The sequence below is a fragment of the Ornithorhynchus anatinus genome, chromosome X1 (genome assembly GCF_004115215.2).
Source record: "Ornithorhynchus anatinus isolate Pmale09 chromosome X1, mOrnAna1.pri.v4, whole genome shotgun sequence".
Classification (NCBI taxonomy): domain Eukaryota; kingdom Metazoa; phylum Chordata; class Mammalia; order Monotremata; family Ornithorhynchidae; genus Ornithorhynchus; species Ornithorhynchus anatinus.
Genome location: NC_041749.1, coordinates 79,818,887 through 79,842,168, shown reverse-complemented (window position 1 = coordinate 79,842,168; position 23,282 = coordinate 79,818,887). Strand labels below are relative to the sequence as shown.

General features: G+C 45.2%; 1 protein-coding gene across 1 annotated transcript in view; it reads right to left on the bottom strand.

Annotated features, from left to right (window-relative positions):
• Positions 1 to 22,651, bottom strand: part of RAB43 (RAB43, member RAS oncogene family) — a 28,690-nt gene extending 6,039 nt beyond the window's left edge. The window contains exons 1-2 of the mRNA XM_029050321.2: positions 22,268 to 22,651; positions 4,075 to 4,258 (exon numbers count right to left, since the gene is read on the bottom strand). Coding sequence (XP_028906154.1) covers positions 4,075 to 4,258; positions 22,268 to 22,465 — 382 coding nt within the window. The 5' untranslated portion in view covers positions 22,466 to 22,651. The remainder of the gene's footprint in view (positions 1 to 4,074; positions 4,259 to 22,267) is intronic.
• Between the last annotated feature and the right edge of the window lie 631 nt (positions 22,652 to 23,282).

The following is a 23,282-nucleotide window of genomic DNA, read 5'->3' as shown; positions in this document are numbered from 1 at the left end:
AAATTAGCTGGTACCTACCCCAGTGCTTAGTAGAGTGCCTGGCACGTAGTAAGCAGTTAACAAGCGCTTGTGAGAAACAACATGGCCTACTGGAAAGAGCACAGGTCTGGACATCAGAGGACCTAGGTTCTCATCCTGGCCATACCAAATGTCTGCGGGGTGACCTTGGACATGTTATTTAACTTCTCTATGCCTCAATTACTCCTTCTGTAAAACGAGGATTAAATAATAATAATAATAATGATCGTATTTGTTAAGCGCTCACCATGTGCCAAGCACTTTTCTAAGTGCTGGGGTAGATACAAGGTAATCAGGCTGTCCCACATGGGACTCACAGTTTCAATCTGCATTTTACAGATGAGGTAATTGAGGATCCAGAGAAGTGAAGTGACTTGCCCAAGGTCACACACTAGATAATAAGTAGTGGAGCCGGAATTAGAACCCACAACCTTCTGACTCTTAGGCCCAAGCTCTATCCACTATGCCATGCTGCTTCTCCCTCCTACTTAAACTGTGAGCCCCATGTGGGGCAGGGACTGTGTCTAGCCTGATTAACTTGTATCTACCCTAGTGCTCATAAGCATTTAACAAGTACCGTAATTATGATTACTATTATTAAGGTGCAAAGGCCAGCAGAAGAAAGGCCCAGGACCATCTACAATGATGCTAACACTGGATGTTTGTAGGACAAAAGACACACTAGATAAATGGGGAAGTTTTCTTTCCTTGTCTTTCTCCTTTTCTCTCCCTTTCTTTCTCTTCCTCTCATGTGCTTGCTCTCTTTCTGGTTTTGGCTGCTATTTTGACAGAGGGTAGCCCAATGGAGTGCTTGGGATTCTTGGTTGGGCGTTCTTTCTTCGAAGGGGTACTCTTTTGGTGGAGACTGCATCTCCCTAAAGCAAGAGGCCCCCTGGATGGCAAATAAACTTTATCAAATCCCCTCTGTGACAAATGCCTGTCAAATTTTGAGGGTTGGGGATGGCCACTAGTGAGGGAGTCCTTCAGTGCATTTTCATTGTGCATTCTGGCTACACCTTGGGTGAGGAATGAGGGAATGGGAATAAATAAATAAATAAATAAATAAATAAATAAATAAATAAATAAATAAATGGGAAATGGGAGAGTATAAGGATATGTACATAAGTGCTGCGGGTCTGGGAGTGGGGTGGATGTCAAGTGATTAAAGGATATAGATCCAAGTGTATAAATGATGCAGAGATGACACATAAGAGAGAGTGAATAGGGCAAATTAGGGGAAGTAATGTGGCCTCATGGATAAAACATGGGCCTGGGAGTCAGAGGACCTGAGTTCTAATCACAACTCCAACACTTGCCTGCTGTGTGACCTTGGGTAAGTCATTACCTCAGTTCCCTCAACTGCAAAATGGGAATTCAATACTTGTTCTCCCTCCTATGTATATTGTGAGCCCCATGAGGGACAGGGACTGTACCCAGCCTGATTAATGTGTATCTATCCCAGCGCTCAGAACAGTGCTTGACACATAGTAGGCAGAAGGGAATGTGAGACTTCAGAAAGGAGAGAGGCTGGGCTAGAGAGGTACATTTGGGAATCATCCACATAGAGATGGTAGCTGAAGTGAATGAGTGGGATTGAACAAGTTCTCCAAGGGAGTGGGTGTTGATGGAGACTAGAAGGAGAACCAGAACTGAGCCTTGAGAGACTCCTACAATTAGGGGGTGAGAAGCCAAGGTGGAGCCTGCGAAAGAGACTGAGAAAGGAGCAGACGGAGAACAAAAAGAACCAGGAGAAGCAGCTGGTCTAGTGGATATGGCAGGGGCCTGAGAGTCGAAGGACCATAGTTCTAATCCTGGATCTGCCAATTGTCTGCTGTGTAAGCTTGGGCAAGTCACTTAACTTCTCTGTGCCTCAGTTACCTCATATGAAAAATGTGGATTAAGACTGTGAGCCCCAAGTGGGACATGGACTGTGTCCAACCTGATTAGTGTGTATCTATCCCAGTGCTTAGTAAGACTGCCTGGCACACAGTAACTGCTTAATAAATACCATTAAATTTTTTTAAAAAAGCAAAAAGAGTGCCAGTGAAGCCAAGGTTGGATAATGTTCCCAGGAACCAGTGGTTCACAGTGTTGGCGGCAGCTGAGAGATTAAGGAGAATTATGATGGAGTAGAAGCTGAAGGAGGTCAGCATGGCTCAGTGGAAAGAGAACGGCCTTGGGAGTCAGAGGTCATGGGTTCTAATCCCGACTCCGCCACTTGTCAGCTGTGTGGCTTTGGGGGAGTCACTTAACTTCTCTGGGCCTCAGTTACCTCATCTGTAAAATGGGGATTAAGACTGTGAGCCCTATGTGGGACAACCTGATTACCTTGCATCCCCCCCAGCGCTTAGAACAGTGCTTGGCACACAGTAAGCGCTTAGCAAATGCCATCACTATTATTATTATTATTATTATTAATTGGTGACCTTAGGGAGGGTAGTTTCTGTGGAGTAGAGGGGGTGGAAGCCAGATTACAGGGGGCTAAGGAGAGAATTTGGAGGAGAGGAAGTGGACACAGTGGTTGTAAAAAAACTTGTTTCAGGAGTTGGAAAGGAATGGTAGGAGAGAGATGGGGTGATAATTGAAGGGTGCTTTGGGGTCAAAGGAGAGTTTTTTTAGGCTAGGTTTTGGGTATGTTTGAAAGCAGTGGGGAAGGAGCCAATGGAGAGTGAGCAGTTGAAGATGGCACTCAGGGTGGGAAGGAGGGAGGGGGCAAATGTTTTAATAAGGTACAAAGGAATGGGGTCAGAGATGCTGGTGGAGGGGTTCATGTCTGTACTTAGTCCTAGAGGAAAGAGCATTCATTCAATCATATTTATTGAGCACTCACTGTGTGCAGAGCACTTTACTAAGTGCATCAGTACAATGGGTGGAGACATAATTATGGGACATACCTCAGACACCCATGAGAATGTAGGCTCCACAAGGCAGAGACTATACCTTGTTTTTCCTCGGTACCTACCCACTCTACCCTTACTCTGCCTGTAGTGCTGTGCTCCCACACAGTAGGAGACCAATAGATTCTTAACTGGTAGAATCCCTGGGAAAGGAGAAGGGGAAAAGGAGAAGATAGCAAGCTTTGTCTGCTTTATTTCATTTTTAAAATTCAATTTCAGTATATTCAGGGTCTCATGAAATATTTAAACGGTTGGGCAAATTAAGTTATTTCATTGCAATGTCCACAACCCGGGGTCCCAGTCAGGCATGTGGATTATGCCATATCCTGTTTGAGGGTTGACTACTGTGGTCACTGTTCATACAGGATTTTCCATCAGGCAAGAAAAGACACCTCTGAGTCATCAATTCCCATCTTCACATGATGAGTGCCTTTCAGTTCTGTATGGGTTGAAGCTGGTGGAAAAATAACCCCACTGAGCTTGGTTTAAGAGAACAATGAAGTTATTAAATCTTCGCTCTGAAGATAATCCGGGCTGCCCACTTTCCTTGTTAGGAAATCTCTTATTGAAACTGACTTGGGTTGAAAGCTAGTTGAAGGGGGGAGGAGAGGGAAGAGGAGGATAGAGAAAGGAGAAACAGGGGAAGGAAGGAAGGGAAAGGGGGAAGGGAAGGAAAGGGAGAAGGGAAAGGAAAGGGAAAGGGAAAGGGGGAAAGAGGGAGGGAAGAATAGAGCGAGGAAGGATGATCAGGGGACCCAGGAAAAGTCTTTTGACTTGCTCTGAAAATTCTGCTACCTATTATTTAAAAACAGAGTCAATAGTCTGCCTTTTCTTACTCCCAGGCACTAAGAAGAACAGACATTTCCTTCTATGACAATGACAAGAGTGGTCTGACAGAGAAATCCCTCCTCCAGATACAAGCAGAAAAGCAAGATACAGATGGACAAGAGGTAAGTGTGTAACTGTTAATGGATACAGGAACAGACAGGTAAGATAGATTTAAAAGTCTTTTCAATCTATCCCACTTCAGGGGACTGCTACGCGGAGTTATCAAAAGCAAATATTTTTAGAGCACCCACTGTGGGCAACACTATTCTAGGAATGGCAGAGGATGGTGAAGAAAGACATAGAGATGCACATGTTGATGCCTCCAACTCACCAATCAGCAACTGGACTATGTTGGAGCCTGCATACTTCCTCACATCCTCGATCCAGTAAGGAATGGACAGGAAAGACCCCTTCTTGGTAATGTCATAGGCAAGGATGGCTCCATTGGCACTTCGGTAATAGCTCTGGGTAATGGTGCGGAAGCGTTCCTGGCCAGCTGTGTCCCAGATCTGCAGCTAAAGAAACATAAGGACCTCTGTGAGGTTGGCAGTGAACAGACAGGGAATTGACAATTTACTAAAATGAGAAGCTCCTGCCCCCTGCCAATTCCTGGATAAAGTTCATTTGAGAGACCAGGTGGAGTTTATAGAATTGACGCACTTTTGATTAACTAGTCAGAAGCCTAAAAGACAGGGAGCATCCGCCAAGGCCATTAGAAACTCCAGCCTTGTGTTCAGGGAACAGCAGAAACCTATCATTTTTTAATGGGTTTAAGGTTTTACCCACTTACTTATCCACTCTCTTCCCCCAAAACACCCTAACTAGCACTTTTTGTTTCTCTTATGGTAACAGAATCACTGTGCCTCATTCTCATCTCTCCAGCTCCTGACCTCTTGCTCATGCCCCTCCTTATGCCTGGAACTTCTTTACCCTTCACATCACACCCCTTCGCAGATCAGTACTCTCTCCATCTTTAAAGCCTGAAGGCGGGGAAGTATCTTCAATGTAAGGTGGCTCACACACTGGTTGCTTGTTCACTCTGAGAAGCAGTGTGGTCTCGTGGAAAGAGCACGGGCCCAGGAATCAGAAGACCTAGTTTTTCTAATCCCGGCTCTGCCACTTACCTGCTGCGAGATCTTGGGCAAGTCACTTACTTTTCTGTGCCTTCATTTTCTCAACTGGAAAATGGGGATTCTATACCTGTTCTCTCTCCTACTTAGACTGAGAGCCCATGTGGAACAGGCACCGTATCCAACCTGATTAACTTTTATCTACCCTAGCACTTAGAACAGTGCTTGATACATAATAAATTCTTAACAAATACCATAATAATAATTACTATTATCACCTACTCTGTGCAGGTATCCCTGCCAAAGAGCGGAAATCATGGTTGGAAAACTTGCAGTTGGAAAGGGAAAGCTGAACGGCTCAACCTCCTTGCACCTGACCTAAAGGGAAAATTCAAGGTGCTTCCCCCAACATGAGGCTTCTACTGGGCCTAGAGGACGCATACCATGGATTACCTAAATTGGTTCTCTTAAGGAGACTGGTAAAAAAGCTGGAAGAAACCCACAAGATAGTTCCTGCGGTAAAGACCACAAGACTCTTCACCACTGGCCCCTCTTTAACCTATCTGTTCACTTCACCCCTATTCCCCCACTCGCTGAATTAGTTCCTCCCAAGGCAACATTCTAGTTTTATCTTGCTCTCAACTCTTCTGCCTCCATCCCTTCCCTCATGTTATTTCCCCGGCTTGGAACTCCCTCCTTCCCTCCCAGATGGACAGACTACAGACCTCCCCACATTCAAATCCCTCTTAAAATCCTACCTCTTAAATAATAATGATAATAAATAATTACGCTCTATCCACTATGCCATACTACTTTTCCTCTAACAAGCCTTTGCAGATTGATTTCCCAGTACCCTGAGGTATAGTATTCCTTCAACCATCTCTAGTACTAGTATAAAGTTTATTTATACTCTTCTTAGCACTCATGTATAGATGTCTGCTCAATTTAGACTACTCTATTTGTAAACATTCTTATGTCTGTCTCTCTCATTAGTGTACGTTCCTTGTGGGGAAGGAACACATCACTCTGCCCTAAACAAAATGCCACTCTTTCCTCAGTCTCTTTTTGTACAGCAGCTCTTGCTAGCCCAGGAAAAGGGAAATAAGCCCTGAATGCAACAGATATACTCCATGAGTCCTCCTCTTCATCATGGTCAACAGCACTTATTGTGCACCTATTTTGTGCAAAACTGTACTACCTGTTAATTAACAATCAATGGTATTAATTGAGCACCTACAGTGTGCAGATCACTGTACTAAGCACTTGGGAGAGTACAATATAACAGAGTTGGTAGGCACGTTCCCTGCCCACAACGACCTCACAGTCTCGAGGGGGAGAACAGCATGGAAACCAAATAACACGCAGGCAGACTTCAGTGACACATTTGCTTCCTGAAAATGATGTCTCAAGTCAAATGCTTTAAATCGGAACCCATTTTTCTCATAGGAACATTGTGACAAATGGTGGATTGGTTTCTGAACCAAGGGTGGACACCCTGTTTTTATAAAATTACCCAGAATTGTATACTCCAATCAATTATGGATGAGCAACATAGTGACATTAATGTAATCATATTGAGTCAAAGAGGAAACATGATAGGGTAGCCAAGTTTTATTTTATTGGAAGCAAAATGGACAGGTTGACCCCTCCCCAGGTGACTCAACCTAACAGGATTTTGCCTCCCTGCTCCACACTCCCCCACCCTCCTCCCCCTTCCCCATCATCATGGCTTTTAACATTAATTTCCCTGTGGCTCCAGTTTGTCACCCCACCCCAACCCCTACCACCTCAAGAGCTAGTGCCATAAGGTAGGCTAGTGGTTTACGGCTGAAACGGGGTGTAAACTGAGAAACGTAGTAAGTGCTGTTCGTCGAAACTTGAAATAAGTTTAAGTCAAGGTCTGCCTGTACTTAAATCTGTACCATCCTGGGAATATGTACACTCTCTAGAGTCTCCAGAAAATAAATAACAATGAATTAGTATTGGATATGGCCCTTGGGAGAAAAATGAACTTTAGACCTCACACATTATTTATAACAAAAGTCATTATGATGTTCTCTGCCAGTGATTTCATTATTCTGGGTATTTATTATTTATGTGATACTTATTGCCACCAAGCTCATGTTCTCCAAGCTGCTAAAGGCCCAGCAAAGATTTCTAGTGGCCCTTGCAGTCTTCCCTACTTCTACCCTGAGAAGGGATAGAAAGGATAAGCAAAAAATGGCAACCTTGAGGGAGATAACGACACTATCGTCGTTCGAAAACAGGTGGCAGAGTCCATGTAATCATATCCAAGAATGCCTATGGCCCTGAATTCACCCACTTGAGTGGGACCCTCAGATCATACAGAGAGCTAGTGGCAGGATACTATTTAGTCACCAAACATCACTGCCTCTCCAGTTTACCTAGCACTTCACATACTTAAGTACTTAGAATCCAAAAGGTCCTCCTGGGTGGTTTGAAATGACCACTTTCCCATGGCTAGAAAACAAAGATAGAACCCACGAAAACAGGGCTGGGTGATGAAATGAAAGAAGAATCTGATAACATGTGTTGTTTTCTTGCGAAAACTTGCATTACGGAAAACTCGTTCAACAGCACTCACCCATTTGGATGCCACATCCTTGCTCATGGACACACAAGCGGTTTCTTCGATAAAGCACTAACAGGTTGGCAACGCAGCCAGTCACGCCCAGACAGGCTCACGCTGTCAGAAGAACAATCCCTAATTCCCTAATCGTATTCCAGCCAAAATGACTATTGAAAACATGAGTTATGGCAGAATTGTATGAGATGTGATTCCCATTACGGCAGATACTCTCAGCACTTGCAAGGCCTAAATGACTAGAGACTGGACCCCCTTCCCCTGTCACAGCCTGAACTCCTTTACTAGAGTCGTAGGTGGGGCTAGAGCTTGTCAAATCGTGCAACTACCCCAGAAAAATCCAGAAGGAGGTTGGGTGAAAAGTTGAATGATCTTGATTAGGGGTTGTCAACTGACTAGAGAACAGCAAGACCAAAACCAAACCCAATAGGTGAGACCATGTTAAGGCAACCACAGCTGGGGGACCCACAATTTCTGGGGACATTCTATTACAGTGTGGCAGAGAAGCAGCATGGCCTCATGGAAAGAGCACTGGTCTGGGAGTCAAAGGACCTGGGTTGTTGCCAAATGTCTGCTGTGTGATCTTGGGCAAGTCACTTCACTTCTCTATGCCTCAATTACCTCATCTGTAATATGGGGATTAAAGCTGGGAGCCCCATGTGGGACATGGACTGTGTCCAACCTGATCATCTTGCATTTACCCCAGCACTTAGTAAGTGCCTGGCACAAAGTAAGAGCTTAACATGTAGGCAAGGAATGTGTCTGTTTATTGTTATATTGTACTCTCCCAAGTGCTTAGTACAGTGATCTGCACACTGTAAGCACTATAAAACAAAACAAAAAAATCTCCAACATATGGATTTTTTTCTTTCTCTTCCCCTTCCCTCTCAGGTCTCTTTATCTTCTTCCTTTCACTTCCCAGCCTATCCCATAGACTTGCAGTAACATCCCAGGCATTACTTAACCCTGCAGGTGGCATTCCGGGCTAAAGAGATTGTGGAGCCTTGAGCTGGAGCTTCCAACCTTGATTCAGCACTGGGCTGTTGAAAAGGTCAGCCACAGGTTTATGGACTGAGCTTGAGCTCATCACTTAATTCAGTGAAACAACTCCAAAGACAAAAACCACCAGCATACCAGCCAATCACAGAGGCTCTGAGACAGTACCTGACATCAGAAGGCCAGATAAACACAGGAGACACATGACTGAGCAGCCAAGACATGGATCAGAATCAATCAATCGATCAATCAATTGTATTTACTGAGCACTTACTGTTTGCAGAGCACTGGACTAAGCGTTTGGGAGAGTACAACACGGACAAATTTTAGCAAATTCCCTGCCCACAACGAGCTTACAGTCTAGAGCTCCAGAATGCAGCTTTATTGGCAATGAAATTATTTTGTTCCAAATGAGCAAGACTTGTCCTCTTCCAGAGGACTTTGAGGTCTTGTGAAAGGTACAGCAAGGTTGCTGAACTTAAAGGGAGGTTTTGAAAAGCAACGGATATTTCACAAAAAAGGGCAAAAAAACCCCAATGGTATTTCTTGAGTGTTTTTTGTGTGCAAAGCACTACTAGTGCTTAGGGGAGTATGAGACAATAGACACAATTCCTGTACTCATGGAGCTTATGGTCTATGAGTACTATTATCTAATAGGGCTATAAAGTAATTCTCCTAAAGATCCACTCTCCCTGTCAGGGATTATAGATCAGTCAGAACAGGACCACCATTTAGCATTTGGCCACCACGAATTTCAAGGGAGAGCTTTTAACTGGTCATTTGCCTTACAAATACTGCCCTCTAGGGAAGTCTACCCTGGGCATCTTCTTATGGCTCCTCTTACCCGTGACCATTTCCTTAAAATAATCTGGAAAACAAGCAACTTCCCAGTGACCGTTTCCTTAAAATAACCTGGAAAACAAGCAACGAGGAAGAGAACTATCACTGGCTAAATCTCCTTTCTATCTCTGGTACTGTGGAAGAAAAACTGTTCTTGGCTAGGGACTTTAGGCAGGATTAATGACTTATTTTGGAAGCCCAATTGTTCAGTGATTCCTATGCTGTTGGGGTCCAAAGTTCCCAGGCTCGCCACTCCCATTTCTACCTCCTGACCCCATCTCAAAATTAATTCTGCTTAGGCACCTGGTAGGTCCCCAAATTGCACTCAATCTGTCAACCTGCCCTGGTCTGAATTGAATCTGATGAGTGTGGGGTTTACGTCTACAGGTGGAATGACACCAGTTTGACTTTGGAATGGGGCCCATTGGAGTCTGGCCTGACTTTATAGGAGAGTTGGGAAAGAGGCCTTCACAGATATAGTCAACTTACAAACACACAAAATGTCCAATCCTCATACATGCTCGATAATCTGATTTGTGGATACTGTTCATTCATTCAATAGTATTTATTGAGCGCTTACTATGTGCAGAGTACTGTACTAAGCGCTTGGAGTGAACAAGTTGGCAACAGATAGAGACAGTCCCTGCCGTTTGACGGGCTTACAGTCTAATCGACGGGCTTACAGTCTAATCGACGGGCTTACAGTCTAATCGTGGTACTATGGGAAATGTAGTCCTACATCGTGGCCTACTGAACATGAGTGAAGATAACCTCTGCATAAACTCGTCCTTTAGACTGTAAGCTCGTTGAGGGCAGGGAATGTGTCTGTTTTGTTATACTGTACTCTCCCAAGCGCTTAGTATGGTTCTCTGCCCACAGTAAGTGTTCGAGAAATAGAACTGAATGAATGAATAATCAATCAAGGCACTGTACTAAGCACTTGGGAGAGTTCAATAGAAGTCCCGCCTCACTAAGTCCCTTGAGGGGAGGATCAACTGCCAAGTAAACAATCTAACCAACTCTCCCCTCCACATATCCCATTTAAACAGTTGAGCTCAAGTTACTGAAACAAACTGCTGACCATGTATTTTAAAATGTAGTCACTTTCACTTGCTTACTAAATCTTTTAAGTTCCTTTCTCACAAATCATTAGCTGGGGACTCTGTTCTCTTCACAGGTTTAATCTTTTTCACGTTAAGTTCATATCGAGAGTAGTCATTCCCCAGGCTATTGATCTCAGGAGTAAAGGTACTTGAAGGCACAAAATTGTCTACAAATAGAAAGACAGAGAGAAAATGAATGGATTCCAAGGTTTCCATCTTAAAAAACCACCAAGCTTTGAGCCTGGGAGAAGATACAATAAGGTAATCCTTCACATTCAAGTTTTTACACTCTTTTCAGACATGCACCTCATTTTATTTAAGCTACTTTAACTACCTTCCTCACAGTCAACTGAAATGGATAACAAATTTTAGCTTTAAAAATCCAAAGGAGTGGCTTGGGAAAGGCTTGGCATCAGCCAAACACTTGGCTATTCTGGGGTAAATGCTCACTCAGGCAAGACTCGTTTATTCATTTAATTTCATTTATTGAGCGCTTACTGTGTGCAAAGCACTGTACTCGGCGGTTAGGAGGGTGAAATAATTGCTCAGTGAGTACAAAATTGCTCGGTGGGTACACCCCACAATTGAAAATTCAGGAGTTGCTTTAATCCCAGGACTGTCAGAGTGCCAGGCATTGAGGTCATTGTGCTTCTCTGTATCTCAGTTTTCTAATCTGTAAAATGGGATTCAAATGATGCTCACGCTTCCTAGGCCTGTGAGAAATAACAAAGATGCTTTTTAAATATAAAGAAACATTACAAAAATGTTAAAAAGCAAAAGGTCAGAAAAACTTGCTAGGAGAATAAATTGTACAGTAGTCAAACTACTTCTTAGAGAATCTGAGTGCCTACTGAATGCAACGTACTGTACTAAACTCTTGGGGAAATGCAACAGAATAATAATGGTGGTATTTGTTGAGTGCTTACTTTGTGCCAGGCACTATACTAAATTCTGGGATGGATACAAGCAAATCGGGCTGGAAAGGGACCGCGCTTACTTTGTGCCAGGCACTATACTAAATTCTGGGATGGATACAAGCAAATCGGGCTGGAAACGGACCCTGTCCCACATGTGGCTAACAGTTTTAATCCTCACTTGACAGATGAAGTAACTGAGGCACAGAGAAGTGAAGTGACTTACCCAAGGTCACACCACAGACAAGTGGTGGAGACAGGATTACAACCCAGGTCCATCTGACTCCCAGGCCTGTGCTCTATCCACTAGGCCATGCTACTTCATAACCTAGTGGATGGAAGCAAAACACACATCCCCTGCCTACAAGGATTTTACAATCCAAGAGGGGCAACCAAGAAACACCTCAAGCTCAAAAACCCCCAAACCAATTTTGGTTAATCCCACTGACCACAAAGGAGGGCTCAAAAGAAGCAGTGTGGCCTAATGGGAAGGGCCCGAGCTTAGGAGTCAAAGGACCTAGGTTCTAATCCTCACTTTACCACTTATCTGCTGTGTGACCTTGGGCAAGTCACAACTTCTCTGTGCCTCAGTTTCCTCAACAGTAAAATGGGAATTCAATACTTGCTCTCCCTCTGTAGACTGTGAGCTCCATGTTAGACAGGGACCGCGTCTGATCTGATTTTCTTGTATCTTACCCAGCACTTAGTACGGTGCTTAGCACAGAGTATGTGCTTAACAAAATGCCACAATTATTATTATTATCTTATTATTAGCAAGGCAAAACAAGACAGCTTCCAGCTCTTCCCGGATATTGAGTACTGACTCAAAGGCTGAGAATTAGACTCAAAGGTGAATATCAAATGTAATTTAACTTTGCTTTTTGTAAATTTCCTGATGAAAAACAACCGTTGGCTGGATGGCACTTACCTCACTAAAAGAATCACCAAGGAGGAACAAAAGAATCACTTTGTAGGGATTTATAATTCATGTACCTGTGAGTAAAATCCTTGCATTATCAAGGTTAAAAGGATCACTTTCCACCCAATCCTAGTACCTGTAACGAATACCTCCCTTCAATCACAACAAGAGATTTAGTTTACTTGAATGACTTGTATCCTGAGGAAAAAGGCAGGGAGTGGAAATGTACTTGCTTTTCTAGGTGGAAAGGCAAAACTGAAAATAATAATTCGGCACACCCACTGAAGATCGGGTCAGACCAACATAAATATAAATGACGTGGCTGGCAATCAAATTTTATGGTGTCATTTGCCTGCCCTTGGTCACTCTTGGGTAACTTTATTTTTCCTTGTGAGTTCATGTGAGCAGAACCTGGCCCTGGAGAGGCACATGAGCAACAGGCCAAAGAACCGGATCCATTATGTGTATTTTAATATTATCACTGCAATGGTTTTTTAACCTTCTAACATTATTGCTGGATGCCAACATTTGATGATTGAGTCTTGCTGGAATTGATGGATGAGGATTGGTCCTGAGACTTAAGGAGTAAGGACCTGAGTGAAGTAATTGATTGTTGTGCTAATGGTTTGTGCAGGGCTACTCACACTCTATCACACTCCCAGTTGTGTTCCCGCTGGGACATAGTGATAGAACAAGTGATCAAACAAGAAGGTGGGCTTGGGTCCAGCATGTTGCAAAGTGTACATTCAGGGGCTTTTTTTTTCCCTTATGGGCAGGATCCATTTATGCCTGTGAAGTGACCACGGCATAGTGCCGATGTTGTGTCATGGATACCAACCAAGAAAAAAACGGAGACAAATGCCAAGGACTTTGTGTGGGAAGTCCAGAAGAATCTCACTGTGCTTTATATGGTCTCAGTCAATGTAGATGATGTGGAGCCAGATGCTGTCAAAGTGGCAGTCCCATCCCCTTCCCTTATTGTACTCTTCTTTAGAAGGTAGTAGCAAACGGTTCTAATACCTTATAAACATGCATTTTCCTAATGCTCCAGGCAGGCAGATTAAATTTCTTTTTTCATTTAAGGATGGAAGAATCAAGACCAAAATGGAGAATTATTTGGCCTAAGAGCTAAACTTGGAAGAGAATTTGGATGATTTCCCTTGATGGCATGCTCCTACTTAGACTACTTGGGAGTCTGTTTAATTTCTCTATACACTGTGACTTCTTAGATTCCCCCTAGTTTATATTCCACTCCAATTAGGTTTTATTCTAAATCCCAAGGCTGCCAAGTTTGTCCTTTGCACAACTCATAGTCGTGACCTAGTCAACATTTTGCAGTGTCACCCAGTAAGAGGTAAAGGATCCTCTTTTATGATGGTTAACACACCAGGGTTCTCCAAATTTTGGCCTGCAGTTGGTCAGTGAAGATTTCCTTTGGTCCTCAACATTCTGTTCCCTTGTCTCTTGGTTCTGAGTTACCTCTTTCCACTAAGATGGATGCTTCTGGTCAATGTTAGTTGACTATGTGGGTGGATGGCTTTTTAAAACACTAAGCAATAGATGTTGTTAAGCAGTCAGTTCAATAAGACAGTGGAATTTTCCTGTAGGATTCCCCCCAAGATACACACACAATCTGCATAGGGCATATATTTATGTATCACTAGACACCAACCTAAACATGGAAGGGATTTCATGAGGCAGACATGGCCAATGTTTTTGTAGTTACAAAGCATTAGTCCCCCTTCTTAGTTCTCCCTGGGGACTGTGACATCAGGTTGTCCATTTTAAAACTGCATTTTGGACTTTCCACCTCCCCAGGCCTACCCTTAACCCTGCTCTGCTCTGGGAGATGAAAAGGTAGTCCTTAGCGTCCCGGTAGACAGGTGGAAGGAGGGAGAGAGGGGAAAGGAATGAGGGGAGACACAGCCCTGAGCTAATATTCTTAAGCCAACACCTGTAACTGGGCAAACAAGTGGGAGGAGGCACACAGAAGAGCATAATCTTGAGGAAATTTTTTCAACAGCACACAGAATCAACATTTTTGAGTCCTGTGTTGCTGACGTAGAACTGACATACCAGTATCACCTTCGTCTCACTTTAACTGGTTAATACACGAGATTTCATCAGGGATGTTAAAGACCCACAGTCCATGACTTTTTTCAAACTGCTGTTGGTTTTGCCTCCTGCAGGTACACTCAGTTCTGCCATAATTCATGTGCTCACTATGCATTTTGGCTAGAAGGCAGATCGGTAATTACGGAACCTGCTTCCAACAGGGCAAGCTTGTTTGGGTACAGTGTCCAAAGAAACAGCCATGTGCAGCATTAGATGCAGTGAGTACTACAACATGAGTCTCCTTTAACACAGGGTTTGCAAGAACCTAACCCCAGTATTAAGAACTAGGTGCGTGGCCAATTTGTCTTGCTACTGCTCCAACGTACCTGAAAAGACTCGTCTTCTGTCCATTGGTTTGTTTTGCCACTATTCCATAGACTGAACATGCTTACTTAGATATCACATACTGAAAGTCAAATGGAAAGTTCTTCTAGGATCTCTAATTTCTTGGTTTATAAAACCTGACTTGGTGAGTATAAACACAGCATGTTTGATATTTAAGTTACTGGAGAATAAAAGACAGTAGAATTAGATTTTTAAATGGTAAACTATTATTCCTCAATATTTGATTACAATGACCCCAGCAGTTTCTTTCCCTATGCACAAACTTACTCCCTGGTTGCTAATCCTGTTTTTTGTTTTTTTTAAAAGCTCCTATTGTGTGTCAAGTACTGTATTAAGGCTTGGGAGAGAGACTAGCCCAAAGCAAAAGTCCTTAGGCACTTGGGAAGGAGCATGAACTTTCAGTCCAATAGTTCTTAATACTGGGGTTATGTGCTGCTGCATGAAGGGGACACATACTAAACCAGTATTCTTTAATGGTATTTGTTAAGCACTTACCATGTGCCAGGCACTCTACTAAGCTCTGGGGTAATAATAATGATGGTATCTGTTAAGCACTTACTATGTGCACAGCACTGTTCCAAGTGCTGGGGGAGGATACAAGGTGATTCATTCATTCATTCAATAGCATTTATTGAGCGCTTACTATGTGCAGAGCACTGTACTAAGCGCTTGGAATGAACAAGTCGGCAACAGATACAGTCCCTGCCGTTTGACGGGGTTACAAGCTAAGGATGTCCCACGTGGGGCTCACAGTTTTTAATCCCCATTTTACAGATGAGGTAACTGAGGCACAGAGAAGTTAAGTGACTTGCCCAAAGTCACACAGCTGGCAAGCGGCGGAGCCGGAATTAGAACCCATGACCTCTGACTCCCCAGTCCAGGCTCTTTCCACTGAGCCACGCTGGGGTAGATACACAATCATCAGGTTGGACACAGTCCCTGCCCCATGTGGGGCTCACAGTTAAAGGTAAAGTACAGGATTCAGGCTAGATCCAAACCAACAGAGGATTTAACCAATCCCCTGACTGCAGAGTGATCAACAGATGAGAGAGTATGGGATAAACCCCCTGCCGCTAAGGCCTGGCTGCATGTGGTCTCCAAGACCTTGCTTGGAATAACGTGGCCAGATATCCCCATCCACCCAACCTCCAGAAAAATAACTAGTGAGCCCCTCTGAAGACTTGTGAGGATGATGGCAGTCACCACTGCTCCCACTCTGGAGTCTTCTCCCAGGAATTTCCGTTCCAGTGGCCATACTGGGCAGCATGACAGCAACAGACTGTAAACTCATTGTGGGCAGGGAATGCGTCTATTATATTGTATTCTCCCAAACGCTTAGTAAGGTGCTCTGCACACACTAAGTGTTCAACAAATATGATCGACTAACAGAGGAGGGGCAGTCTCAACTGCTTCTGTCAATCATATATATTGAGTGCTTCCTGTGTGCAGAGCACTGAACTAAGCACTTGAGAGAGTACAACATAAGAGAATTGGTAGACATGTTTCTTGCCCACAGCGAGCATACAGTCTCTCTACCCACTACTGCCCACAGAGAAGACATTTGAGCTTATACTTAATAATAATAATAATGTTGGTATTTGTTAAGCGCTTACTATGTGCAGAACACTGTTCTAAGCGCTGGGGTAGACACAGGGGAATCAGGTTGTCCCACGTGGGGCTCACAGGCTTAATCCCCATTTGACAGATGAGGTAACTGAGGCACAGAGTAGTGAAGTGACTTGCCCACAGTCACACAGCTGACAAGTGGCAGAGCCGGGATTCGACTTCTGGGGTGGGGCGGGGGGAGGTGTGTGTGTGTGTGTGTTGGTCTGCCGCTTCTTGTGATGGACCAAGCTAGGCTCACCCCACTTATACAAAAAGGGGAAAGGCAACTGCTCATCCGTCATAACTGCTCATCCTTCCTAACTCACAGGGGGAACACTGTTTTATATACATTATCGGTCACTTATCTAGGACCATGGGCTGGAGCACAGCCAATTGCAGGGGAGGGTTGGGGCAAAAAAGGAGGTGCTAGGCAAGGGGAAAGAAGCTCCACGAGCCACCAGAAGAGTAGTCCACTCCAGGCTCCCAAAAGGGGGAGGAAATGTGGCGCTGGTTTTCGGCCAGATGGCGGAGGGTCGGCAGGGTGAACTACCAGGGAAGGCCCTGCAGACCGGACCGGATCGGGGGCGCTCGGAGAAGCTGAGGAGGGAAGTATAACTGTAGGTTAAGGGAGTGGTGACCCCTGGGTTTAAGTAAGGAACAAGTTCCAGATCAGAGATAGGCTGTTATTCCTGGATCTGGTTTAAGATTCTGTTGTACAACTGCTGTTACTGTTGAAATCCTTACCTAAGTAAATACTGGGGTTATCCGTTTCTAACCAAAGAGTGTGCCTATATGATCTGTGTGGTGGAGCCTACAGATTCGGAGGCTTGTTATCACAGAGGGGAGGGAGGGAGTGGGACATTTCCCCCTCCAAATCTGGTCAGCCAGCGCATTAGGTGCAGGATGGGCTAGCTGAACCCCAGGTGCCTCCCGTCCCTTTCAGGGGTTCCAAGTCCAAGGGCCACAGGATGGTGGCAGCAAATGTCTGGGGCAATCTTGGGTTGCAGTAGCGTGGAGCCCAAGAAAGTCCCTCTCCAAGCTGTAAATTTGCCAAGACCCATCAGGTGCCACAATTAGACACCCAACCTCAAAGAGTAACGGAAGCAACACACCCTTAAACTGCTGGGGCGAGTGGGTGGGGTATGTGTGTGTGTGTGTGTCCCTTCCTCTCCACCCCCTCCCTTTTAGACCGTGACAGTGACTGTGTCCGACCTGATTATCTCGGTGCTTGGCAGATAGTAAGTGCATAATACCACAGTTATTAGGGGTACACACCTTCCTCCTTCTCCACCTCCCCATGTGTGTCTCCAACTCTCTCCTCTTCCTATTCACCATCTACCTTCTCCACCTCCCATCTGAGTGCGTGCTTTTCCCACTGCTTACCTCTCTCACTTGCTCTCCGCTCTTGTGAACGGGGGTGGGGATAACAGGGGTGCAGGCTGAGACCCCCGCTACTGGACTCAGATGTGGTACTCGGGGGGAACGCCCACTAAATGATTCTTCCAGTGGGCTAAATCGAGTGAAGGCTACTCCCAAGGTGATGAGCTTTCTGCTAGGGAGTAAATTTAGGCACAAGGAGAACTGGGCTCAGTGCGAACCACAAAGTGGCAAGATTGCCAAAGAAAAGTTTCCTTTAAACCAAATCCAAATGTGCAAAATCTCAATCCTAAAGTACAGTTTCAAAAGGGGCATACAATTGAAAAGAAGTCTGTTTGGGGTTGCATCAACTCAATCACTAACACAAATATTTAGAAACCTCATGCATGGGGGAGTATAGATAATAATAATAATGATGGTATTCGTTAAACGCTTACTATGTGCAAAACACTGTTCTAAGCGCTGGGGGAGATACAAGGTGATCAGATTGTCCCATGTGGGGCTCACTGTCTTTATCCCCATTTTACAGATGAGGTTACTGAGGCCCAGAGAAGTTAAGTGACCTGCCCAAAGTCACACAGCTGACAAGTGGCGGATCCGGAATTAGAACCCATGATCTCTGACTCCCAAGCCCGGTAAAGCTCAAGTTTTTTTTAATGACATCCCCACCTGATAGAAATAAAAATGATGCTAAATTTATGGGTTTTATAAAATCGAATTAGCAAAACACAATGACGCTACTGGTGACTTAACTAATGTATTCAGAAGAAAAAAATATGGACAGTTGAAAAAAATTCTGATTAGAGTGTTCAGTTGATTTTTTCTGGGAACAAAAAATAATCTATAAAATTATTTTAAGTTTTGATGAGAAGAAATATGGGATGTCAAGTAGGTGGACTGTATTTTGAGATTTAGGCCATTCTTTAGAAAAAAATCAGACCCTTTCCAATTCTATGAGAAGCATTTTGCTTAGCTTTCTAAGCACAACTGGTCTGTATTAAAATACTTAATATATCAAGTTTAGTCATTCACCTGCCTGGGTAGGGGGAGGGGTTGACCAGATGTGTTCTTGAGATCCCTTCCAGCTCTAGGATTCTTTATTTACTTTTCCTCCATTAAACTGAAATTTGGTAAAATTGCTTTCTCAGTTGAAAACATAGGAAAAATACCTATGTGTTCTAAATTCTAGAGAATGCATTTGACTTGAATATCAGAAGGTTCTCTTTCAACCCTTTAGGTTAAACGTCAGGCAATATGGTTTTTTTCACAAGGGGTGAAGCAGGGAGAACAGCACTTGGAAGACAGCTGACATTAAATAGGACTTCCCTATTATCTAAGTTTATTTTTTTGTTAAAAGTCTAAAAAAACAGGGAACATTCTGTAATAAAATGAGTGTTAGGAAGAAATGTGTAGAAAAAATGCAATCCAGTTCCTTGTTCCTCATCTCTCTCTCTCTCTCTCTTCCGATGATGTCTGTAAAATTATTATGAAACTTCATGAACATCTTTAGAAATAAAAATGAGGGTCAAGGATAAATTGCATTTTTCGGCAGCTTCCCGGCCCTGGTAGCAGTGGATTAAGGGCAAGTCCATATAAGTTTAAAATGGTTTGGATTTGGAAGGTTCAGACTATAGATTCCTAGCTAAATTTTTATCCTCCCAAAGAGTTCCAGGCCATAGGGCTACTTCACAATTCTGCTAGCTTCCTGCATTGACCAACAGGGAAATGGAAGTAAAGTTTGTAGAAGTCCCACAACAACCAGGTTGCCCAACAGGTCTTAGTCTCCTCCCAGTCCAAGAAGGGAGAAACCAAAAAAGTCTTAATAATATGTGTTGGGAGCACGAGTCTGGGAGTCGCAAGTCTCAGGCTCTATTTTCAACTCTGCCACAGGCCTGCTGTGAGACCTTGGGCAAATCACAATCTCTCTGGGCCTCAGTTTCCTCATCTGTAAAATGGGGATAAAATATATAATAATAATAATAATGGTATTTGTTAAGCGCTTACTATGTGCCAAGCACTGTTCTAAGCACTGATGCTTTCCCTACCTCAACTGTTGGGATCCATGTGGTTCTGGAACTGTGTCTGATCTGATTATTTCGGACCTCTTTCAGTGCTTACTTAGCAGAGTGCTCTGGCACATACTAAATACTTAATAAATACTACTTAAATAAATACCACTTAAAAATACTAGTCCAAGGCTTCCCAATCACTCAACTTGTAACATTTCAAGAAATATTTAGTGATCACACAAGAGAAATAATTAACCATCCTTTTTATGATATTTAATAAGCATTTACTACTGCCAAACACTGTGCTACATACAAAGTAACCATAGGACATATAGGGCTCCCACTTTAAGAGGGATGGAAAAGAGACATTTTACCCCCTTTATACAGATGAGGAAACTGAAGCACTGAGAAGATAAGTGACTTGCCCCAAGTCACAGAGCAGGCGAGTGCAGAGCTGAGACTAGAATCCAGGTCTTCTAACTCCCAGAACCATACTCTTCCCATTAATCCATTCAAATATACAATGACCTCTACTCTAAGTACAAGTTGCTGTCATAGCAGGTAAACAGGCACTCTCTATGTGCCCAATCCTAACTATAAACGGTGTTTATAGAGTCATGAATAATGCAGTAGTACACTACAGACTCACAGTCAAAGAGTCTCTGAGAAGTGAAACTGATTAACTGATAAAAATCAACCCCACACTGTCCCACCTGCCAAAATGTCCAAATTAATCATATATAAATTTCTAGTGAAGACTCCCATCTGCCCCACATGGAAGAGCTGTGAGTCCAAAGTAGACACTTGATTTCTTCCAAGGAGATGAAAGAATCTCACTCCCTCAGAGCAGAGACCTCTTTCCATTGCTACTCCTTTCACTGTACACTGCACAAAATGGATTCTCAGTAAATGCTGACAATCATATTTATTCCTTGTGAGGGAAGGTATATTCTTTTTAGTGCTTCAGAAACTGAGGTGGAGAAGTTAAGTGACTTGCCCAAGGTCACAGTGGTCAAATAAATATTCCAGAAAGTACCTCAGATCTTTTAACTCCCTGCCCCCTCCCGCTGCCCCCGCATAATAAAAAAACCAAGACACATTGAATTCAAAAGTCTGGCTATTTCAAGTCAAAGCACCCCCCTCCCCCCCAAAAAAAATTATCTGAGTAATCACCTCAATTTGCAATTGCAGACTTGGTCAGCAAACTAGCAGCCCAGCCTGGACTATCAATCAATCATATTTATTGAGCACTTACATTGTGCACAGCACTGTACTAAGTATTTGGGAGAGTACAATATAACTGAGTTGGTAGACTCCCTGCCCACAAGGAGCTTACAGTCTAAAAGACTAAGAACTTTCAGACTCGACTCTCGGCCCACTGCTTCTTTTGTTACGCTAAACCATCTCAGCTACAGCTAGTTCCTCTTCTTCCCCATTTGAAAATATATGAGAAATGGCTATTTTACCCTAAACACTTTAGCAGTAGGGAGCTGCTTTAATGCACGCCCCACTCTACAGGGCTGAATGCAGCGGGATAACGCTTCTCATTCACCAGGACCCCGCTTGAGACTGCAACCTGGACAGGCAGTTGGGCAGAAAGTCTTCTGCTGCCAGGCTTACCGTGGAAAGAGCTATGTGTAGCAGCCTACAGTGTCTTTTGGGGAGTTTAATATAGGTCAAGTGGCCTGCCTAAAGTTCTCATTCTGAAACTAATGCCTAAGGCGACAACAATTAACAGTGACGAAACGTGATGAGAAATTACTGCTGCGGGAGAAGTCCTGCACCACACACCCAAGCGGGGGCTGAGGCAAAACCCAGTTCTCTGAAGCAACCCGATAGCTTAAAACTCAAACAAAACGCAAGGCCCTTTAAAGCACCAGAATTATTCAGTAGTAGAATTACCCGTGGGTACTTTGGATCTGAAATGCCACAGAGTCTGAAAGTGTTAATTGCCTGTCCTTGCAACGAAGTGTACATGTGTTTGTATAAAGATATATCTCACCCCACCCCCCCGACCCCACACGTCCATTTTGACCAAAAACAAAAACTTATACATTGGACAGTCCGTAAAACAAAGCCCACTTCTATGTACTTCACTGGAGACGACACTCCTCAGTCTCCACCCTGTTATCGGGCCGCGCCGGCCTCGTTCCTTTAGCTCTACTTTGGGGAAGGGGAGAAGAAAAGGAGGGGACCGAGGGCCTAGCAACATCAGTAGCCAAGCCTGCCGTGGGATCTCAAATTTCTCCGGACCCAAATCCCCCCCGACAGGAAGTAAGCGGGCCTGGAGGAGGTGGTTGAGGGACTGTTTAGAAATGGGCTAGGGGACTAGCTCCAAATTCCCTTTCCATCCCGGGACAAACCAACCAAGCCCACGGTCCCAGGGCTCTCGATGGCCCCCTCCCCCCAACACACACACACACACACACACACACACACACACACACACACACACCTGCCTATCCTCCAGGGCACAAGAGATTCTGATCAGAAGCCCCAGCACGGGGGTCAGGACGTGGGGAATGCGCCTTGAGCCTAGTTACTCATGCTCCCCTCCCCGGGAACCCCTCCCTCCCAAACAGGAGCTGCGGCGAGCCTCCCCCGATATCTAGCTGTCCAGCTGCACCTTAACCCTCTTGCCCTGGATCTCCAGCGTCTTCATGGTGAAGTCCACACCGATGGTGCTGCCCTGGCGCTCGGAAAAGGCGCCCGTCTTGAACCGCTGCACGACACACGTCTTGCCCACGCTGGCGTCCCCCACCAATACCAGCTTGAACAGGAAATCGTACAGCTCGTCTGGTTCCACCGGGCTCGGCCCCGACATGGTCGCAGCCCGCCGGGCGAGGCGAGGAGGGGCGAGGCGAGGCGAGGCGAGGCGGCGGCCGGGGCAGAGGGGACGGCCCCCGAAGCCGGGCACCAACGCTGGCCCTACCCGCTCCCTTCCTCCTTTCCGGCGACGTGGAACCGCTGCTCCCGCCGCCGCCGCTACACCTGCGGAACTGACCCCGCGGAACTGAGGACCCCGGCCCGCCCCTCCGCCTCTACCCCAAAGTCCGGCCCTCCGCCTAGGGGCCCCAACCGGCCCGCCCCGCCTCGGCCTGAGCCCGCCCCTCAATCCCGCCGCGCCGCCCCTCGCCTCGCCTGGCCGCCAGCTCTGCTTTCCCAGCCCCACTCCACCCGCCCGTTATTTCCCCAGCCCGGGGCTCCCCACCCTAGCGGGACCCCTCGACTTCTCCCCGGGATTTGTTCCCGTTGGCCAGCCAGCCCTCTCGCACCGGCCCCACGGGCCCTAGCTGGGTCCCGGGCCCGAGGGAGGGCGGCTAGGTCTTTCCCAGTCGTTCTTTTAGAACGACAGCAACAATAACAACAAAACCCAAGCACGGAGCTGCATCCAGAGGCGGCTTGCTCACGGAGCCGCCAGCGGCCTTTGGGCTGAGCGCCTCCCCCCCAAGGAATATGTCTGTTATACTGTTCCATTGTAGTGCTTCCCAAGAGCTTAGTACAGTGCTCCGCACACAGGAAGCGCTCGATAAATGCGATTGGCTGACTGACCTGTGGCTGTTTCGCCGCCCCAGTTGAACCCCAACTGAGCGAGCCTCCCCACCCCGCTCCCACCGGGGAGGCGGCCGCCGCGTTGTGCT